At 43.9% G+C, this 19,579-nt stretch overlaps 1 protein-coding gene across 1 annotated transcript in view; it reads right to left on the bottom strand.

Annotated features, from left to right (window-relative positions):
- The window catches only part of adarb2 (adenosine deaminase RNA specific B2 (inactive)), a 665,338-nt gene that overhangs the window by 16,134 nt on the left and 629,625 nt on the right, over positions 1-19,579 (bottom strand). Inside the window, exon 9 of the mRNA XM_080217455.1 lies at positions 9,135-9,316. Coding sequence (XP_080073581.1) covers positions 9,135-9,316 — 182 coding nt within the window. The remainder of the gene's footprint in view (positions 1-9,134; positions 9,317-19,579) is intronic.

Here is a 19,579-nt window from a genome sequence, read left to right as displayed (position 1 = left end):
CAGGTTAAAGAGCAGAAAAAAGATGTGCTGGGTCTGGTCTCTCTGGACACCTTTCAATACATGACTAGGGAAAGGGTGGCACAGTGGTTAGCACTGCTGCCTCACAGCACCAGGGATCTGGGTTTGATTCCCGGCTTGGGTAACTGTCTGTGTGGAGTTTGCACATTCTCCCCGTATCTGCGTGAGTTTTCTCTGGGTGCTCTGGTTTCCTCCCACACTCCAAAGATGTGTGGCTTAGGTTAATTGCCAAATTAAATTGCCCCTCATTGTCAGGAGGTTAGTAGAGTTCATAGGTAGCATTATGAGGATTGGGGCTGGGTGGAATTGTGGCCAGTGCAGACTCAATGGGCCAAATGGCATCCTTCTGCTCTGTAGGATTCTATAAACACCAGATGTGTGAGACGGATTGTCCAAGGAAATAGTGGAGATGGCCATTGTTGGGAATTGAAAAGGGATTCTGGTAGCTTTATGATGGGGGAATAGATTAAAGGATATATTGCAACCTTTCTTGAACCCTGCGATCAGCCAGCTCCAAAAATGGTGTTTTTCTGATGCTGGATAGCTCTGCCTTTTCACAATTCAATCAGTTACAAAATGCTTGTTTCTCATGCTCTCCTCTATTCTTTTCTCCCCCACAACAGATCTATGCGAACAGTTTGTGTGTCTAAATTGCTTCAAGTAGGACCTGTTTCTGGCTGGGGCGCACATCAGCTCTTGCAAAAGGTGGGCATTGCAGGAAGCTCACGGGGGGGGAGGAGTGGCTCCCCCTGAACCAGGCTAGGGTGGTCAGAGAAGAATTACCTGGACTTTAAAAATCTATTTTCTTGCCACCCCCAGGAGATGGTATGGATTAGTTTGGGTTGGACAGCATATACGTTGCCATACCTGAGGAAACACAGTTGCTTGGGATGTGTGCTGGATGGACCCATGTGATGATACTATGCCTTTGGGAAATGTATTTTAATCATGTTTTCCTGCTGTTTTTTCTTATGTTCTTAAAAGGCAATAAATGCTGGCCAGCCAGCAACATCCATGTGTTTTATTAGTGCCATAATGTCTGTAGCTGTTATCCTTTAATTGTTTCTGAAATAAAATAATGGACCTCATGTTTATTTTTAGTCTGGCCTAATGCAGTGTCCTGGAGTTTTATGATCCTTTTAGAATTGTTGGGTGGAGCATGATTGAAAGGTCAGGTGGTGCTTTGGGATTGTCTTTTTCTATCCCAAAGTCCAAGGTTTTAGTTTTGTTCTTTGCAGAAGCTGCTTGGGCTACAGACAGAAAGCAATCCCTCTCTCTGGAGTTGAAAATATTGCTGTCTGTGAGTTGCTGTTAGAAGTTACTGGAAGAAGGCAGTTTTTGGCTCTACCTCTCCCAAGAGACGTGCTGAAAGTTCTAGGACAGGCAAGGCTCAGAATTTAAATTCAACATCCAAAGGACTAATTCATAGCAGGTGTTAAAAAAAAGCTGTAAAATCTAGCATCACATGAGCATACTTGCTTTCTGTGCCAAGCCTAGAAAGGGGCGATTGTCTGTGGGCATTGGTTGAATTGGAACATCATAGATAGCTAGCTGTTCAGGCTTATACAATATCATGGTTTTTTTTGTAATTGGTAAAAGCTATGCTGATTTTTCTTATTATAGTTTAACTGTTCTTAAATAAACTTTGTTTGATAAAAGCTTCCTAGTGGCTTTTTTCATTTGTGGGACATGGGTGTTGCTGGGTGGTCAGCATTTATTGCCCATCCCTAATTGCCTTTGAGTTGAGGGGCTTGCTTGGCCACTTCAGAGGGCAGCTGAGAGTCAACCACATTGCTGTGGCTCTGGAGTCATACGTAGGCCTATAAGAATCTCACAACATCAGGTTAAAGTCCAACACTTTTTTTGGAATCACGAGCTTTTGGAGAACTATTTCTTCATCAGGTGAGTCTAACATGTGGGCCAGACCAGGTAAGGACGGCAGATTTCCTTCCCTAAAGGACATTAGTGAACCAGGTGGGTTTTTCCAACAATTGACAATGGTAATCAGTTAGACTCTTAATTCCAGATATTTTTTATTGAATTCAAATTCCACCATGTGCCGTGACTGGATTCGAAGCCAGGTTCTCTAATGTTTTGGTGGAACAATGAGAAGACAGCATTGTTGAATGGTTACTGGGTATGTTAATTTAGGAAAATGAGATTTCATTTTAATCTCAACATTAATTGAGTTTCTGGATTAATAGTCTAGTGATAATACCACTATGCCATTGCCTCCCCTCATTTGAATTGTACCTGGAGTGAAACATCTTATGCTCACTCGTGCCAAACTCAAAGATTAAAGGCTAAGGGTCCAGGCTAGTGTCATAAAACATCTTGGAGTTTCTGACCTGGATCATAATACTATGGATTATTACCATATGTACGCTCACTTTTATACTTCATCGATTGCTACTGTGCACTGGGCCCAGGACAAAAGAGGAGCGGTCAAATCTTCACTGCTGTCAAATCCATGTCGATCAGCAAACTTATATTGTTAGCTGCAGCTGATGGAGAGGGAGCCAGGTGCTTGTTTTAAATGCAAAATACCCATTAACTTGGAGAAACTGAGGAACTCCAGGGAAGTGGCTTCTCAGCACCAGTGAACGGACTGACTTTGAGCCCTTACTGAGGCCGACAGTGAGACTAAACTGAATTAACATGACTGTAGGTTTTAATAAAAGCCTGGGGTAATGAGTGATGTTAATTCAGCTCCTTCAGACTGTCAAATTGTCAGAATCATTTATCCCTTCCAGTCTGGCCCCTGATGGTATCAAAGTGCACACTTTCAAATCACACAGGGAGAAAAAAATAAATCATCAAAAGGAAGTCAGTTAAAAAGAGTTAAGGTTTAACCATTGTCACAACAATAAAATCAAAGATCATTCTTTCAACTCTATTTTCTTCAACTTAATCAAAAATTCAGCCCCATGCGATAAATTTTAATCCCCCAAACTGGAGGATTTGGATCAAGTGGGAAATAAAATATAAAAAATCTGAAGCCCAAAACTAACACACCCAGAACTCACCGGCTGGAATTTTACTGACACGCCCCACTCCGGAATCGGAATGGGCGAGGCGAGACTTCCATTGGCCTTGGGCGGGATTTTACAAGCCTCGCCCACATGAGGCGATAGACATAGACGTAGAATCCGTACAGCACAGAAAGAGGCCATTCAGCCCATTGAGTCTGCACTGACCACAATCCCACCCAGGTCCTACTCCCATACCCCTACATCTTTACCCACGAATCCCTCTAACCTATGCATCTCAGGACACTATGGGCAATTTTAGGATGGCCAATCAACCTAACCCGCACATCTTTGGACTGTGGGAGGAAACTGGAACACCCGGAGGAAACCCATGCAGACACGAGGAGAATGTGCAAACTCCACATAGACAGTGACCTAAGCCAGGAATCGAACCCAGGTCCCTGGAACTATGAAGCAGCAGTGCTAACCATTGTGCTACCGTGCCACCCACTTTCTGGTTTTAACATGCTGACATCTGTAAAAGTGACCATTCTTATAAAAACCTTAACTGACTCACTGATGTGCTTTAGGGAGGGAAGTCTGTCTTCCTTACCTGGCCTGACCTACCCGACTCAAGCTCCATATCAAAATGGTTGACTCGCAACTGATCTCTCAAGTGGGCTCAAATGCTGTTCAATTGTACTGAGGGCAATTGGGGATTGGGATTATATGCCGACAAGACTACATGGCACATTTAAAAAGACAGATGAGCTTCCTATTACATAGCTGGTGCAGCTGATGTGGGACATCGATGGCACATAGGCACAGTGGTTAGCACCTCTGCCTCATCGTACCAGGGACCTGGGTTTGATTCCTGGCTTGAGTCAGTGTCTGGGTGGAGTCTGCACGTTCTCCCCATGTCTGCGTGGGTTTCCTCCGGGTGCTCTGGTTTCCTCCCACAGTCTGAAAGATGTCCTGGTTAGGCGCATTAGCCATGCTAAGTTCTCCCTCAGTGTACCCAAACAGTGTGCTGACTGGGGGATTTTCACACTAACTTCATTGCAGCGTTAATGTAAGCCTGCTTGTGACACTAATAAAGGAAAACAATGTTTTAAGTTTTAAAGTTTGTTTTAAGTGTTTTCTTTTGTTGGTAGCAGTGAGCTCCAACGTGACTACACTGCAATGAGAAGTCACCTCTATGTGATAACATTGATGGACTATGATATAATTCACTGCCAATTGCTGAGGAATTCAACGTCAAGATTTGGTAGAATAGAACCCCCCCAGTACAGGAAGAGGCCATTGGGCCCATTGAGTCTGTACCAAACACAATCCCACCCAAGCCCTATTCCCGTAACACCACACATTTACCCTGCTCATCCCCTTGACACTAAGGATCAATTTAACACGGCCAATCAATCTAACCCACACATCTTTGGAGTGTGGGAGGAAACCGGAGCACCCGGAGGAGACCCATGCAGAGGAGAAAATGCAAACTCCACACAGACCCAAGGCTGGAATTGAACCCGGGTCCCTGGCGCTGTGAAGCAGCAGTGCTAACCACTGTGCCACCGTGCCACCCTTCTGAATTCCAAAAGGGAATTTTGACAAAATTTGCTGTTAATAAATCACACACAAGAAAAAAAATCAGATTAAAACAAAAACTCGTTTTCCTAAATTAACGTACCCAGTAACCATTCAACAATGCTGTCTTCTTATTGTTTCATCGGAACATTAGGAAGCCACGGATCCTTAATATTTCCAAATTGTCTGCTTTACCCAAATGCCTATGCTTCATTCAATTGGCTTCAGTCCAAATAAGCAATTATCTCAAAACTGCAAATTAAACTTAAATTAGGAACTTAATGACTGACATTTTAAAGATAATAGAAAAAAGTTATGCCATTCAGCATAAGTGTGCATGGGTCAGGAACTGAAGGCATGGAAGTAAAATTCTAAACCCCAGCATTGTTTTAGCTTTATATTTAAAATGGGGTCTCTAAAGATTCATTAGTATAATGGTCACTGTTTATCTATAGGTATAATATGTCAATCACAGTGACAGTTAAGATGATGAATGGGATGGATAGGATAGAGGTGGAGAGACTCTTCCCGCTCAGAAAGGACAGTAGGACTAGGGGGCACAGCCTCAAGATAAAGGGGGGACGGTTTAGAACGGAGTTGAGGAAGAACTTCTTCACTCAAAGGGTGGTGAATCTCTGGAATTCTCTGCCCGTTGAAGTGGTGGAGGCTACCTCGCTAAATATTTTTAAGGCGCGGGTTGATGGGTTTTTGATAAGCGAGGGGATTAAGGGTTATGGGGAGAGGGCGGGAATGTGGAACTGAGCCACGACAGATCAGCCATGATCTTATTGAATGGCGGGGCAGGCTCGAAGGGCCAGATGGCCTACTCCTGCTCCTATTTCTTATGTGCTTATGTTCTTATGTTAATCAGGTGGATGAAATTTGACCAAGCATCAGACAGCAGAAAGGAAAATTTGAGAATAGTATTGTTAACAGCGCAGTTCCTGCTGCTAAACTCTTGGTTAACAGTTCTGAGTTAGTGTTTGATTTGAAGCTGCTGCAATTGGGATGACTTGTTTCAGTTCCATTGCTAGATGTGTTAAAGTATGAGCATGGGCAGAATTTACACTGTCTCGATATTACTTAACTAGTGTCACAAGTAGGCTTGTGTTAACACTCCATGAAGTTACTTTGTAAATGCCCTAGTCGCCACACTCTGGCACCTGTTCAGGTACACTGAGGGAGGATTTAGCATGGTCAATGCACCTAACCAGCATGTCTTGCGGACTGTGGAAGGAAACCGGAGCACCCGAAGGAAACCTACACAGAGGCGGGGAGAATGTGCTTATTCCACACAGATAGTGACCCAAGTCGTGATTCGAAGCTGGGCCCGCTGGCGCTGTGAAGCAGCAGTGCTAACCATGTCCCATCGTGCTGCCCTACATAGGTGCATTGGAAATGTGCATCTTTAGAGCAGACGGAGTCAGAGGTGAAGCTTATGGCCAGAGCACTTTAAAAGGCCGCTTGAATTTGGAGAACTTGAGTGATTATCAAAAGTACAACTTCTGTTCAGTGCTTATTGCAAAAGCTGGGAACTTCTAGACAACCAAATAGGTTATTACATTGAAGAATAATGGACATTTATAAGTAACTATCATCTCTGAAGGGAAACGATTTTTGATGAAATATGCAAAGAAGTGTGCAAAGAATAATCTAAAGGTCAACCTTTTATTAGTGTTGGGGAAATAAAAAGAATAATGCATGTTGCTGAACAGAATCAATGCACACAAAGATTTGGAAACTTACAGAATAAATCGGTAAAGAACTTTTGACTTACCAGATGACCCTGTTACCTACCAGGATGGTGGCACAATGGCACAGTGGTTAGCACTGCTGCCTCACAGCACCAGGGACCTGGGTTCAATTCCTGGCTTGGGTCACTGTCTGCGTGGAGTCTGCATGTTTCCCTGTGTCTGCCTGGGTTTCCTCCGGATGCTCTGATTTCTTCCCACAGTCCGAAAGACGTGCTGGTTAGATGCATTGGCCATGCTAAATTCTCCTGCAGTGTACCCAAACAGGCACCACAGTGTGGCGACTAGGGATTTCACAGTAACTTCATTGCAGTGTTAATGTAAGCCTACTTGTGAAACTACTCAATAAACTTTAGGATGGCTCCTGGGAGTGGAAAGGAGGAGTGGAAACCCAGAAGTCCTGGTCCACGCGCGCTGTGCAGATTGAATGACACAGTTCAAGTTCTTTTTCTTTTATCTCCAACAGGATGCCTGCCCTGAAACCAGTCTGATTGACTGGGCTGGGCTCCCTGTCAGACAATAACGTGCCAGAAGAGGCAGACAAATAAGCTGGCACAATGGTTAGCACTGTTGCCTCACAGCGTCAGGGACCCGGGTTCAATTCCTGCTTGGGTCGCTGTCCGTGTGGCATTTGCATGTTCTCCCCATGTCTGCGTGGGTTTCCTCCGGGTGCTCCGATTTCCTCCCACACTCCAGAAGGGTAGGTGAATTGGCCATGTTAAATTCTCCCTCAGTGTACCCAAACACAGGAGGTGGAGGTGGCGCTGGAATGTGACGACTAGGGGATTTTCACAGTAACTTCATTGCAGTGTTAAGCATGTTTGTGACAATAATAAATAAAGTTTAAATACAATTGATGCCAGTGTCCTTATTTCCTGATTTCTATCGTTATTTCCTTCTGGTTGGCGGGGGATGCCTGCTGCTAGGACAGTGCCAGCACTGAGGTGGGAAATCTAGACCTGGTCAGGAGTGGCAGCCACCAATCTCATTGGGGTTTGATCCCTGAGGGCTCAGATCTCTGATCAGTGGGGTAGTCCGATTCCTGGTCTCGATCGGAAAGAAAGTGGGCATGTGTGTGGGGAGACATGAAAATGCAAAAGGGCATTACGTTTGCTTAATAGTGGAAGAAACGATTGGACTTAAAACATCCAAGTAGTTGGATTTTCATTCTTAATTTAGTTGAAATTAGAGTTATATATCATGGAATCATAGAATTCCTACAGTATAGCAGGAGGCCATTCAGCCTATTGAGTCTGCATCAACATTCTGACAGAGTATCTCACCCAAGCCTGTTCCCTACCCTATACTTGAAACCTCACACATTTACCTTGGCTAATCCATCTAACCTGCACATTTTTGGACATTAAGGGACAATTTAGCAAGGCCAATCCACCTAACCTGAACATCTTTGGGCTGTGAGAGGAAACGGGAGCACTTGGATGAAACCCATGCAGACACGGGGAGAATGTGCAAACTCCACCCGGTCAGTCACCCAAGGCCAGAATCGAATCCAGGTCCCTTGCGCTGTGAGGCACCTGTTAAAAGCCTGACAACACCAGGTTTTAGTCCAACCGATTTATTTGATAGTATCAAATAAATCGGTTGGACTAAAACCTGGTGTTGTCAGACTTTTTACTGTGTTTACGCCAGTCCAACGCCGGCATACCCACATCAAGGCACCTGTTAACCATGGTATCACCATGTCACCATTATAATGGAAATTATTCAGATGTATTCGATACAGAATGCTGTGTTCAATTCATATTAATTCCAGTTTGTAGTATGGTGCAAATGTATAACACTGGTTTAGAACAGTTCTCAGCAGACTGTGTGTAATACTTACTCTTAGCTTAAAGCTACAGGGTAGAATTTCTGCTTGATGTGATGTGAAAACACTTCTAAAATGTGCCTATTGGTCCTTGTGTGCCTAAGAAAAGCCTTCCCAAATAAATGCAATTTCTTGCATTTTTGAACAAGATTGTGGCTCTTTTATGAGGAGAGGCCAGATTCAGATGAACTGAATCCTTAGCCTAAAAGATCGAGGAAAACGTGAACTTGAATGGCTTTGGATGTGACTGATTATGGTTTTGCCCTGGTTCAAGTGATTCATGATGTGGATGTGTCGGCGTTGGACTGGGTAAACACAGTAAAAAGTCTGACAACACCAGGTTTTAGTCCAACCGATTTATTTGATAGTAAACGCACAAGCTTTCGAGGTTTCCCTCTTCGTCAGGTGAATGGAGGGAAACCTCGAAAGCTTGTGCGTTTACTATCAAGTGAATCGGTTGGACTAAAACCTGGTGTTGTCAGACTTTTTACTGTTTTTCAAGTGATTCAGCCAGGGTTCAACTGCCATATAATGAAAGTTTATTTGTTCGTGACATAAGTAGGCTTGCATTAACACTGCAATGAAGTTACTGTGAAAATCCCCTAGTCGCCACACTCCAGCACCTATGCTAATACACTGAGGGAGAATTTAGCATGGCCAATGCACCTAACCAGCACATCTTTCAAACTGTAGGAAGAAACCGGAGCACTCAGAGGAAATCTACATATACACGGGGAGAACTTGCAGACTCCGCGCAGACAGTGACCCAAGCTGAAATTGAACCTGGGTCCCTGTTGCTGTGAGGCAGCAGTGCTAACCACTGTGCTGCCCAAAACTGGCAGGGACACATCATCTTCAAGTTTATTGTGCCCCCCCCCAGTGCCCGGCCTTGTGTGTTTTATTGAGGAGGGTGTGAGGTCAGGCCCTGCCTGAGATTATACAGGCCGCTCACGACAGGCCACCCTTATCAGACTGATCACGTACCGCTTAGAAGAGGCTGGTTGCATCGGTAGGGTAGCGGCAACTGAGCGACATCCTCCGGCCGTTGGCACAGCGTGCGGGAAAGGAGCCCGACGTGGTGAGTGCCTCCCAGCACAATGCTCTGTAGGTAGACCGGTTCAATGAAATGGCTCAGGAGAGACCCCTGAACACCCAGAAAGTTCCACCTGAAACACAGGAGCGGTGCAGCCAGTTAGCAACGCAGTTTGTTCTGAACTTCCTCTCCAATCGTTTCACCGTGTCAGGCTGTGCTTTCTCTAAATGATGGGGGTGGGGGGGGGGGGGCGCACAACCAGAGTGCTCCCAGCTGAGCACTTTCCAATTCAACCTTCAGTTAATTTGGCGAAACCGACGCCTCGTTTGCTAATTGCACTACACTGTAATTAAGTGTTAAATGGCCAGTTGGGCTAATGACAATTTAGTACCGACAGTTGTACACACATGTCTGATACATTTGTGACCTGCATTTTGATTTGGGGGACAGATTGAATAAAGGACGTATCGAGATTCAGAAATTTACGCCTGCAGCCCGATATTTCAATGATTGTTCGCGATGCTTTCCCTTCTGGTTATATTTTCAGTTGTGGGAATATAAAAACATTAGAAATAGGAGCAGGAGGAGGCTAGCTGGCCTCTTGAGCCTGCTATATCATTCAATGGTTGCTCTATCCGTGCTCCACATTCTCAGTCTATTCCCATATCCCTCGGTTCCCTTAGCGACCAAAAAGCTATCTGTCCTGAATATTCTTTACTGCTGAGTGTTAACAAAGAATAAAGAAAAGTACAGCACAGGAACAAGCCCTTTGGCCCTCCAAGCCTGCACCGATCATGATGTCCTAACTAAACTGAAAGAAACCTTCTGCCCTTACACTGCCCGTATCCCTCTATTCCCTCCCTATTCAGGTACCCATCCAGATACCTCCTAAATGTTGCTAATGTGCCTGCTTCCACCACCTTCTCTGGCAGCGCACCCAGGCACTCACCACTCTCTGTATGAAAACCTCCCCCCTTGCATCTCCCTTAAACTTTCCCCCTCTCACCTTGAACCTGTGTCCCCTTGTATTTGTCACTTCCAACCTGGGGAAAAACCTCTGACTATCCACCTTCTTCCTTTGAGAAAAAGATACAAAAGTCTGAGGTCACATGCCAACCAACTCAAGCGTCTTCCCTGCTGCCGTCAGACTTTTGAATGGACCTACCTTGCGTTAAGTTGATCTTTCTCTACACCCTGGCTATGACTGTAACACTACATTCTGCACTCTCCCATTTTTTTTTCTATGAACGGTGTGTTTTGTCTGTATAGAACATAGAACATAGAACATTACAGCGCGGAACAGGCCCTTCGGCCCACAATGTTGCGCCGACCAGTCTTATTTTTAAAAAAAAACATTGACCCTCTAATCTAAACCAATCCCTTTTCGTCCATAAACCTATCCACCAATCTCTTAAACGCCCCCAAACTAGGCACATTTACAACTGCAGCAGGCAGGGCATTCCAGTCCCTCACCACCCTCTGGGTAAAGAACCTGCCCCTGACATCCGACCTATAACTACCCCCCCTTAATTTAAAGCCATGCCCCCTCGTGCTAGATTTCTCCATCCGAGGAAACAGGCTATCACCATCCACCCTATCTAAACCTCTAATCATCTTATATGTTTCAATAAGATCCCCTCTTAGCCACCTTCTTTCCAGTGAAAACAACCCCAAATCCCTCAGTCTCTCCTCATAGGACCTCCCCTGCATACCAGGCAACATCCTGGTAAACCTCCTCTGCACCCTCTCCAAAGCCTCCACATCCTTCCTGTAATGTGGGGACCAGAACTGCACACAATACTCCAAGTGCGCAAGAAAACAATACTTTTCACTGTATGTTAATACATGCGACAATAATAAATCAACTCAAATCAAATCAAAAACCCACTCATAATTTTGTAGACCGCTATCAGGTCTGCTCTCAGCATCCGTCTTTCCATTGAGGGCTAAGGAAGTAAGAATTCAAAAGATTTACAACCTTGCCTAGATGTGAAACAAACCAGGTTTCCATGACACTCCTGAACCATGGGGAACACTTGAAGAGGTCAAGTGCTTCTGCACTAAGTGGAAGGTGGGTGAGGAGTGGAGAGTCATAGAGTCATAGAGATTTACAGAATGGAAACAGGCCTTTCCATGCTGTGATTTTTTTTAAACCCCTGAGCTAATCCCAATTACCCGTGTTTGGCTCATATCCCTCTATACCCATCATATCCATGTAACTATCTAAATGCTTTTTAAAAGACAAAATTGTACTGTCTCTACTACTACCTCTGGCAGCTTTTTCCAGACACTCACCACCCTCTCTGTGAAAAAATTGCTCCTCTGGATCCTTTCATATTCTTCCCCTCTCATCTTAAACCTATGTCCTCTAGTTTTAGACTCCCATACTTTTGGGAAAAGATGTTGACTATCTAGCTGATCTATGCCCCTCATTATTTTATTTTATAGACCTCTATAAGATCGCACCTCAGCCTCCTACACTCCAGAGAAAAAAGTCCCACTCTATCCAGCCTCTCCTTATAACTCAAACCATCAAGTCCCAGTAGCATCCTAGTAAATCTTTTCTGCACTCTTTCTAGTTTAATAATATCCTTTCTATAATAAGATGAGGTTGAAGAGAAAGTTCAAATGAGTATTGTTATTGTTTATATTGAGTATTCCTGACATACTTGGCTTTACTCTGGTTAAGATTATTTAATTTTTGTCTTGTCAACTGATTGGGGAGGGTTGTGGGGTTACTGGGGGTTGAAGGCCTCATATCTCCAGGAGACACAAATAACCAAACTAGTGAAAGGACTTACATATGAAAGATTAACGTTGTGCCAAATCTTTTTATGCTGCCAAACGTAATTAAGGGTTTGTGAGTTGTAAACACATCTTTGCAACACAAACCTAATGAAACTAACGCAGATGAAAAGCCCCTTTGTTATATTTGTCAGATCTCATAAATATTCATATCTGTGCATACTGTGATCTACTCCACTAAGGATGGTAATAATGTGAGACAGAGAAGGAGAGAGGCAGACAGAGCCAACTGCAAGGCCCATGGAAAATTAAGTTCCAGCTAAGTTGCCATGGGTAATACTTTTGCGATGGCAGGATTTCCATTTTAGTCACTGTCCTTTTGTCAGTTGCCTCCATTCCTTGGCCTTCTTTTGGTGGGGGAGGTGGATCATAGAATCTCTGCAGTGCAGAAGGAGGCCATTCAGCCCATCAAGTCTGCACCAGCAACAATCCCTCCCACGGTCTATCCACATATTTCCCTTGCTAATCCCATTGACACTAAGGGGCAATTTAGCATGGCCAATGCACCTAACCTGCGCGTCTTTGGGCTGGGATGTTTGTACAGATCAGGGGTCAGGTGGGTATTGTGGTTTATGGTGTCGGCAGGTTACTGAGAGGAAGCATTCCTGCTCCTCCTGGCCCACAAGAAGCGCTGGAAATGTTCACACCTCAAGGATCCCGTCCTTCTTTGCCTCCCTCCAGCTAAGGTCTTGAGCTCTGGGAAAGCTGGCTTGGAATGTTTGTATTTAAAAATCTGTTCAACATTTGAGACAGGCAGCCTCACTGGCATATTAAATACCCGATCAGCCTCTCGAGAAAAAGTTTGCCGTTGGTTCCCTGACCTGTTGAAACTAGTCAAAGGCAGTGTGACAGATTGGGCTTGGTTTTCAGATTTTTGGAATTTGAACCTACGTAAACCTTGCAGTGTTACTTGGTTCCTTCACCTACCCCAGGTTTGAAGAATCTTTTTATTCATTCTGAATGTGAACATCACTGGAGGGCCAGCACCTTTTTTTGTCCATCTCTAGTTACCCTGAGCAGGTGAGGTTAAGCTGTCTTCTAGCTGCAGTGAGCTGCACTCACCTGATGGAGGAGCAGTGCTCCCAAAGCTTGTGATACCAAATAAATCTGTTGGACTTTAACCTGGTGTTGTGAGACTTCTGACTGTGCCCACTCCAGCCCAACACCGGCATCTCCACATCCGAGCTGCAGTGCAGCAGTCTGCATCGTTTGCCTGACCACTTCATTCTGCTGTTGAAAAGTCAGTCAGATTGGTGTGGGACTGGAGTCACATGCAGTCCCAGACAGGGTAAGGACACAGATCTCCAGCCCTTCTCCAAAGGATATTAAAGTGAGCTGGTTTACGACAATCTGACAGCTTTCAACGATCACTTTTGCTGATGCCAGCTTCTTATTTCCAAAAATAGTCTGAACTCAAGTTCTTAAACTGCCAAATCCTCACTCTCTATTGTTTTTGAGGGAGGATTTTCTGCCTGCCAGGGGAATGGTAGCGGTGGGGTGCGGGGGTGTGGGGAAGAAACCAGGCAAAGGTCTGTTGACTTCGGGTGGGATTTTCCAGATTTGGGGGGCAAGCGCAGCTGGAAAATCTCACTCTTGGTCTCTGGTCTCTGGATTATTGGCCTATGATGTTCCAGTTTAGATAGCCAGATGGTGAAAGATAGAACGCACACACAATTATTTTGGTTATAGCAACACAGACGGCATATCATGTACCTCGGACCATCAACCACACTTTCTGCATTACCCTAACCTCTTCTGAGTATAATAAGTTAAATTAAATTCAACAAACTAGGGGAGAAGGTAAGAGAGCAGCCCCTTAAAGGGATACTGTGTCAAACAAAAACAAATAGCAAAGGAAACTTAAAACACTGAACCAAAATGTGATTAAAGGGGTCAAAAAAACACCCTTGTCCCAGCAATGCCCATCGGGCACGGAAGGTCTTGATGGCACCAGCAGACACCATGTACTCCCACTCTAGTGTCACCAGGTTTTGAATGTAGCTGCAGTCAGCATGGTCACTTGTGGGTTCCCAATTAAAGTCTACCATCTGAATGCTGAACTCACAGCTGGTATACAATTAACACCCGACACTGCACACTCACTCAAAAACCATTACTCACTACACACTCACTACATCGACCCTTACTCAGTACACACTCACTACAAAAGACCCTTACTCATTACAAACTCACTGCAAAGAGCCTTGCTTGCTACACACTCACTACAGGGAGCCTTACTCACTACACACTCACTATAAAGATCCTTACTCATTACATACTCACTATAAAGAACCTTGCTCACTACACACTCACTATAAAGACCCTTACTCATTACATACTCACTATAAAGACCCTTACTCACTACACACTCACTATAAAGACCCTTACTCACTACACACTCACTATAAAGATCCTTAATCATTACATACTCACTATAAAGAACCTTGCTCACTACACGCTCACTACACACTCACTACGAAGTCCTTTACTCACTACATACTGACTACAATGACTCTTGCTCACTGCACACTCACTACAAGGACCCTTGCTCACTACACACTAACTACAAAGAACCTTACTCTCTACACGCTCAGTACAAAGAGCCTTGCTCTCTGCACATTAAATACAAAGAGCCTTACAGTTAGTACTTGTCTCTTTAATATTGTAGCATAATTCCATCTCTGAACATAACCCAAAGGCAGTGAATCAGACTGGAAAAAGGATACATTTGTATATATTAAAATTCATTCAGTAGCCTAAATGTACATGCATGCATACTTAATTTTCTATTTAATAAAGTGGTAATATCATTATTGTTAATAATGCAGATAAACTATGACGATAAATCATTAACAGCTTTTGATGAAACCAATGTGATACCAGTGGAATATTTCAGTTAAGCTATCAAATGGAATCAGCCTGTATGTTTTACACTGAGTAACATGGGTTATTAATTTATAATAAACATTTGCTCTGAAACATTTACAAATGTACTGCTATTAATTGCTGTGAAATTACATTTAATTCCAGCGCTCCACTAATAGTTCATACATTTGATTTAAGTAAAGCTTTAATGTCCCCTGTGGGAAAAATAACATGGCATACATTAATCTAGGCCCGTGCAACATCAAAACCAAGCTGCATTTTCACATAACTCAAAATCCTAGGAAGGAAGTCATGCATTTATATAGTGCCTTTCACGATATCCTAAAATGCTTTACAGCCAATGGAATATGTTGAAATGTAGTTACCGTTGTAAGGTAGGAAATATAGTGGACAATTGAGGCACAGTGCGATCCTGCAAACAGCAAGGTGATATTGCCCAGATCGCCCATTACTGTGCTCTTGACTGACGGCTAAATATTGACCAGAGAACCACACAAACTCATTCACTGGAGTTTAGAAGGGTGAGAGGGGATCGCATAGAAACTTATAAACTTCTAACTTGGTGAGATAGGGTAGATTCAGAAAGAATGTTCCCAACAGTGGGAGAGTCCAGAACTACGGGGTCATAGTTTGAGGATAATGGGTAGGCCTTTTAGAACTGAGATGAGGAGAAATTTCTTCACCAGGGGATGGTGTATGTGTGGAATTCACTACCACAGAAAGTAGTTGAGGCCAAAACATTATCTGAATCCAAGAAGAAATTAGATATAACTCCTGGGGCTAAAGAAATCAAGAGATATGAAGGAATAGCGGGGGTGGAGGGGGTCAGGATATTGAATTTGATGATCAGCCATGATCAAGATAAGTGACGGACAGCTCTCGAAGGGCCGACTGGCCTACTCCTGCTTCTAGTTTCTATGTTTCTATCTTTAGTGTCCACCTGAGAAAGCAGAAGGGGCTTTAGTTTAATGCAGGGCAGCACCTCCGACAGTGCAGCACTCCTTCAAAATACTACATTGGAGCCTCAGCTTAGGTTCTTTCACTCAACTCCTGGAATGGAACCCTCAGTCTTTTTGACTTTGTGTGGTGGGTATTACCAGTTGAGCCATGGTTGGCACCAGAACACCACGGCACCTTACAATGGATTTCCCGGCATGCGGAAGACACCGAGAGAAAACAAAGCTGAGAAATGAATAAAACTCCAGATTTATCTTCAGCAGTTTGATGGCACCTCAAATGAAGTTTATATACATCCACAATCCATTAACCTGATCTTTACACTTCCCCACACATTCAAGTTCATTTATTAGTGTCACGAGTAGGCTTACATTAATGCTGCAATGAAGTTACTGTGAAAATCCCCTAGTTGTCACCCTGCAGCGCCTGTTTGGGTACACCGAGGGAGAATTTAGCACGACCAACGCACTCTAACCAGCATGTCTTTTGGACTCTGGGAGGAAACTGGAGCACACAGAGGAAACTCATGGGGAGAATGTGCAAACTCCACACAGTCATCCGAGCTGGGAATCAAACCCAGGTCCCTGACGCTGTGAGGTATCATCGCTAAGCATTGCGCCATCATGCTGTCCGTAAACAGTCTAAATGAGTTAAATTTTATATTTTTAAATTTAATATATTGGAATGAAATGTAATAGCCGGATATTTTATTTTCTGTAACTAGGGGATTATTATAAATGAAAAATATTGAAAATGATGTAAACAGTTTCATATTTATATTAGGATTGGCATTTTATAGGACATATATGGACCTTTTAAGAGCAACCAAGCATGTTCCTACGTTATTCCTACATTGTTAATGCCACATATATTTTATTGCAGAGGGAGCATTATAGCTGCATTGAATTCTAGTTTACAACAGCACTTAAGGGTTGGCTATTTATTTCAGCAATATTGATTTGGATGCATATTCCAGCATGCACCAGCACACTGGCTCCCAAACACATAGAGTCGAAACTATCTGCAAAGTATACTGAAAGTTCCATCCAGCATTAAGAAACAAGGGATTGTGGGGAGGGTGGAGGGCAGCTAAGAAAATATGTATCCATCTTTTTCCACAGCCTGGATTGAATTGTGTCCAGCAGGATGAACAGGTGGCTTTTTTAAACAGAATCCTACAGCACAACAGGAGGCCATTCAGCCCATCAAGCCTACACCGACTACAATCTCATCCAGGCTCTATCCCCGTGCATTTACTCCAGCTACTCTCCCCGGCACCAAGGTCAATTTAGCATGACCAATCCACCTAACCCGCACGTTTGGACTCAGAGAGGAAGCCGGAGCTTCCTCCCCAGACATGGGGAGAATGTGTTGACTCTGCACAGAAACCCAGGCCGGGAATCGAACCCGGGTCCCTGGTGCTGTGAAACAGCAGTGCCAACCACTGTGCCACCCAGGCATTCATTAAGATCTCTGTTACCTGCCCGCAGGCAGCCAATGGCACCTCAGTGGCCGATGTTTAGTTCCTGGTCTGATCCTTCACCTCCCTTCCACCCCCGCACCACCCCTCCCCATCCCCCAAACCACACCTTCCTCCCCCTCTGTCCAGTTGGGAGTGCATATGGCTACAGCAAAAGTCAGTGCTCAGCAACCTGGGATGAGAATAACCCGTTGTACAGCCTGCCTCTGACTTATTGGAATCAAAACTCAGAAACTAGTTAACGTTCCAGTGAGCTGCTGAAAGCAAAGTGTTTTCGAATGATCCAAAGATGTCTGCCTAAAACCTCTGCAGTGCCGTGAACAATGTGCCCTTTCTAGATTATTTTATGTTTGTCTTTCAGGTCAAAATGGATGCTGCACTTTTCCATCACTTTATCACTATTTAAGTTCCTTTACAGATATTCTAATCTTCTGCCATAAATTTAAATATAAATTATATCATGATTTAATCCGGAGGACTAGAACTGCATGCAATTCTTTTCAGAAGAATGCCTGTTTAATGCAATTTCTTTGGTATGACTTCATGAAGTTCTTTGAGATGTTTTCTATGATAAACATCCAATATAAATGCAAGTTATTGTTATAGGGTCGTGGGAACAAATTGAATTATCAGGGGCCATCTTTTGGTTGAGATATTGAACAGCATGGAGCCCCTACTGTGCATAAAGAGAGCTTTCATCCCATTGAGCCTGCACCAATAACAATCCCACCCAGGCCCTATCTCCATAACTGTATTTATCCTGCTAGTCTTCCTGACACTACGGGCAATTTAACATGGTCAATCCACCAAAGATGCACATCTTTGGACTATGGGAGTAAACCAGAGCACCTGGAGATAACCCGCACAGACATAGGGAGAATGCGTAAACTCCACTCAAACAGTCACCCGAGGCTGAAATTGAAACCTGCATCCCTGGCACAGTGAGGCAGCAGTGCTAACCACTGTGCTACTGTGCCACCCAAAAGATTGTAAGAAATCTCATCGCATTGTTTCAAAGAGTGTCCTGGCCAATATTTGTGCCCCAACCAACAAACTGAAAATGGCCTATCTGGCCCCTTGTCTCATGGTTGTGTGTGGGAGCTTGCTGTGCATAAATTGGCTGCCATGTTTCCTGCACTACATTTTTCTTTTCTTCTTCTTTGGCGATTACTCACCAACGAGTATGATTGTCCACTTAAGAAACCTTTCATCACTGGTCATGGGCTCTGTGGGTTCTTGCATGGCTAATGAGCCCGATCCTAGAGTCATATCTTTGACGGCACATTTGGCAGATGTTTCCGAGAGGTGGGTATTGTCCCTGGACTCTAGATCACTGGGATTCCTTTCTCAGTCTCCTTTTCCAGATCTCCTCTTGTCATGGGGTGTCGTCAAAAAATTGTGTCCCTTCATTCAGCAGGTTCCTCCTGACTCAGGTTACAGGAACACCTGAGCAAGGGTGTTGATGTCTATGTTGCATTTCTTGAGGTAAGTCACTTCAAATGTATTTTCTTTGGTTAGGAAGCACTTTTGGACATTCTAAGGGTGTGGAAGGCGCTAAATAATTGCAAGTTGTTTCTTTTTTTTATTCATTCATGGGTGTTGCTGGCTGGCTGGTGTTTATAGTCCACCCCTAGTTGCCATACTGAGTGGCTTGCTAGGCCATTTCGGAGCTGTGGCTCTGGAGTCACATGTAGGCCAGACCAGTTAAGGACAGCAGATTTCCTTCCCTAAAGGACATGAATGAACCAGTTGGGTTATCCCAACAATCAACAATAGTTTTGTGGCCTTCAGCAGACTCTTAATTCCAAATATTTTTTATTGAACTCAAATTCCACCATCTGCCGTGGTGGGATTCAAACCCAGGTCCCCAGAACAGTTTCTGGATTAATAGTCCAGCGATAATACCACGAGGCCATCACCTCCTTCCACTAATGAGGTCTCAGTTTACTATGAATTATGATGGTAAGTGCAATATGTAGAAAAACTCCAGTCCATGCTGACAGTTCCACCCATAAAATCTCAATGGAAGTCTCACCATTATCGTGCTTTCAACAGTATGAGATCCAACAACAAAGACTGGCATCTGTCTCGTTGCAAAGGGCTCACAGTATGGGCGCTGTAAATCTCCTGCACTCCATTGCTGCCACGCACACTAATGAGTTCCCAAAGCATATTAAATCAGTGGCTAAACATTATGTATCTAATTTTTTACATCATTGTTCTTTTCATTAATTAACGTTTCTCCATCGTTAGTGCAATTATTGCAGT

The sequence above is a fragment of the Carcharhinus amblyrhynchos genome, chromosome 2 (assembly GCF_965287045.1).
Source record: "Carcharhinus amblyrhynchos chromosome 2, sCarAmb.v2.hapA, whole genome shotgun sequence".
NCBI lineage: Eukaryota > Metazoa > Chordata > Chondrichthyes > Carcharhiniformes > Carcharhinidae > Carcharhinus > Carcharhinus amblyrhynchos.
Note: the sequence above shows the minus strand (reverse complement) of the source record. Positions and strands in the feature narration are given on the sequence as shown.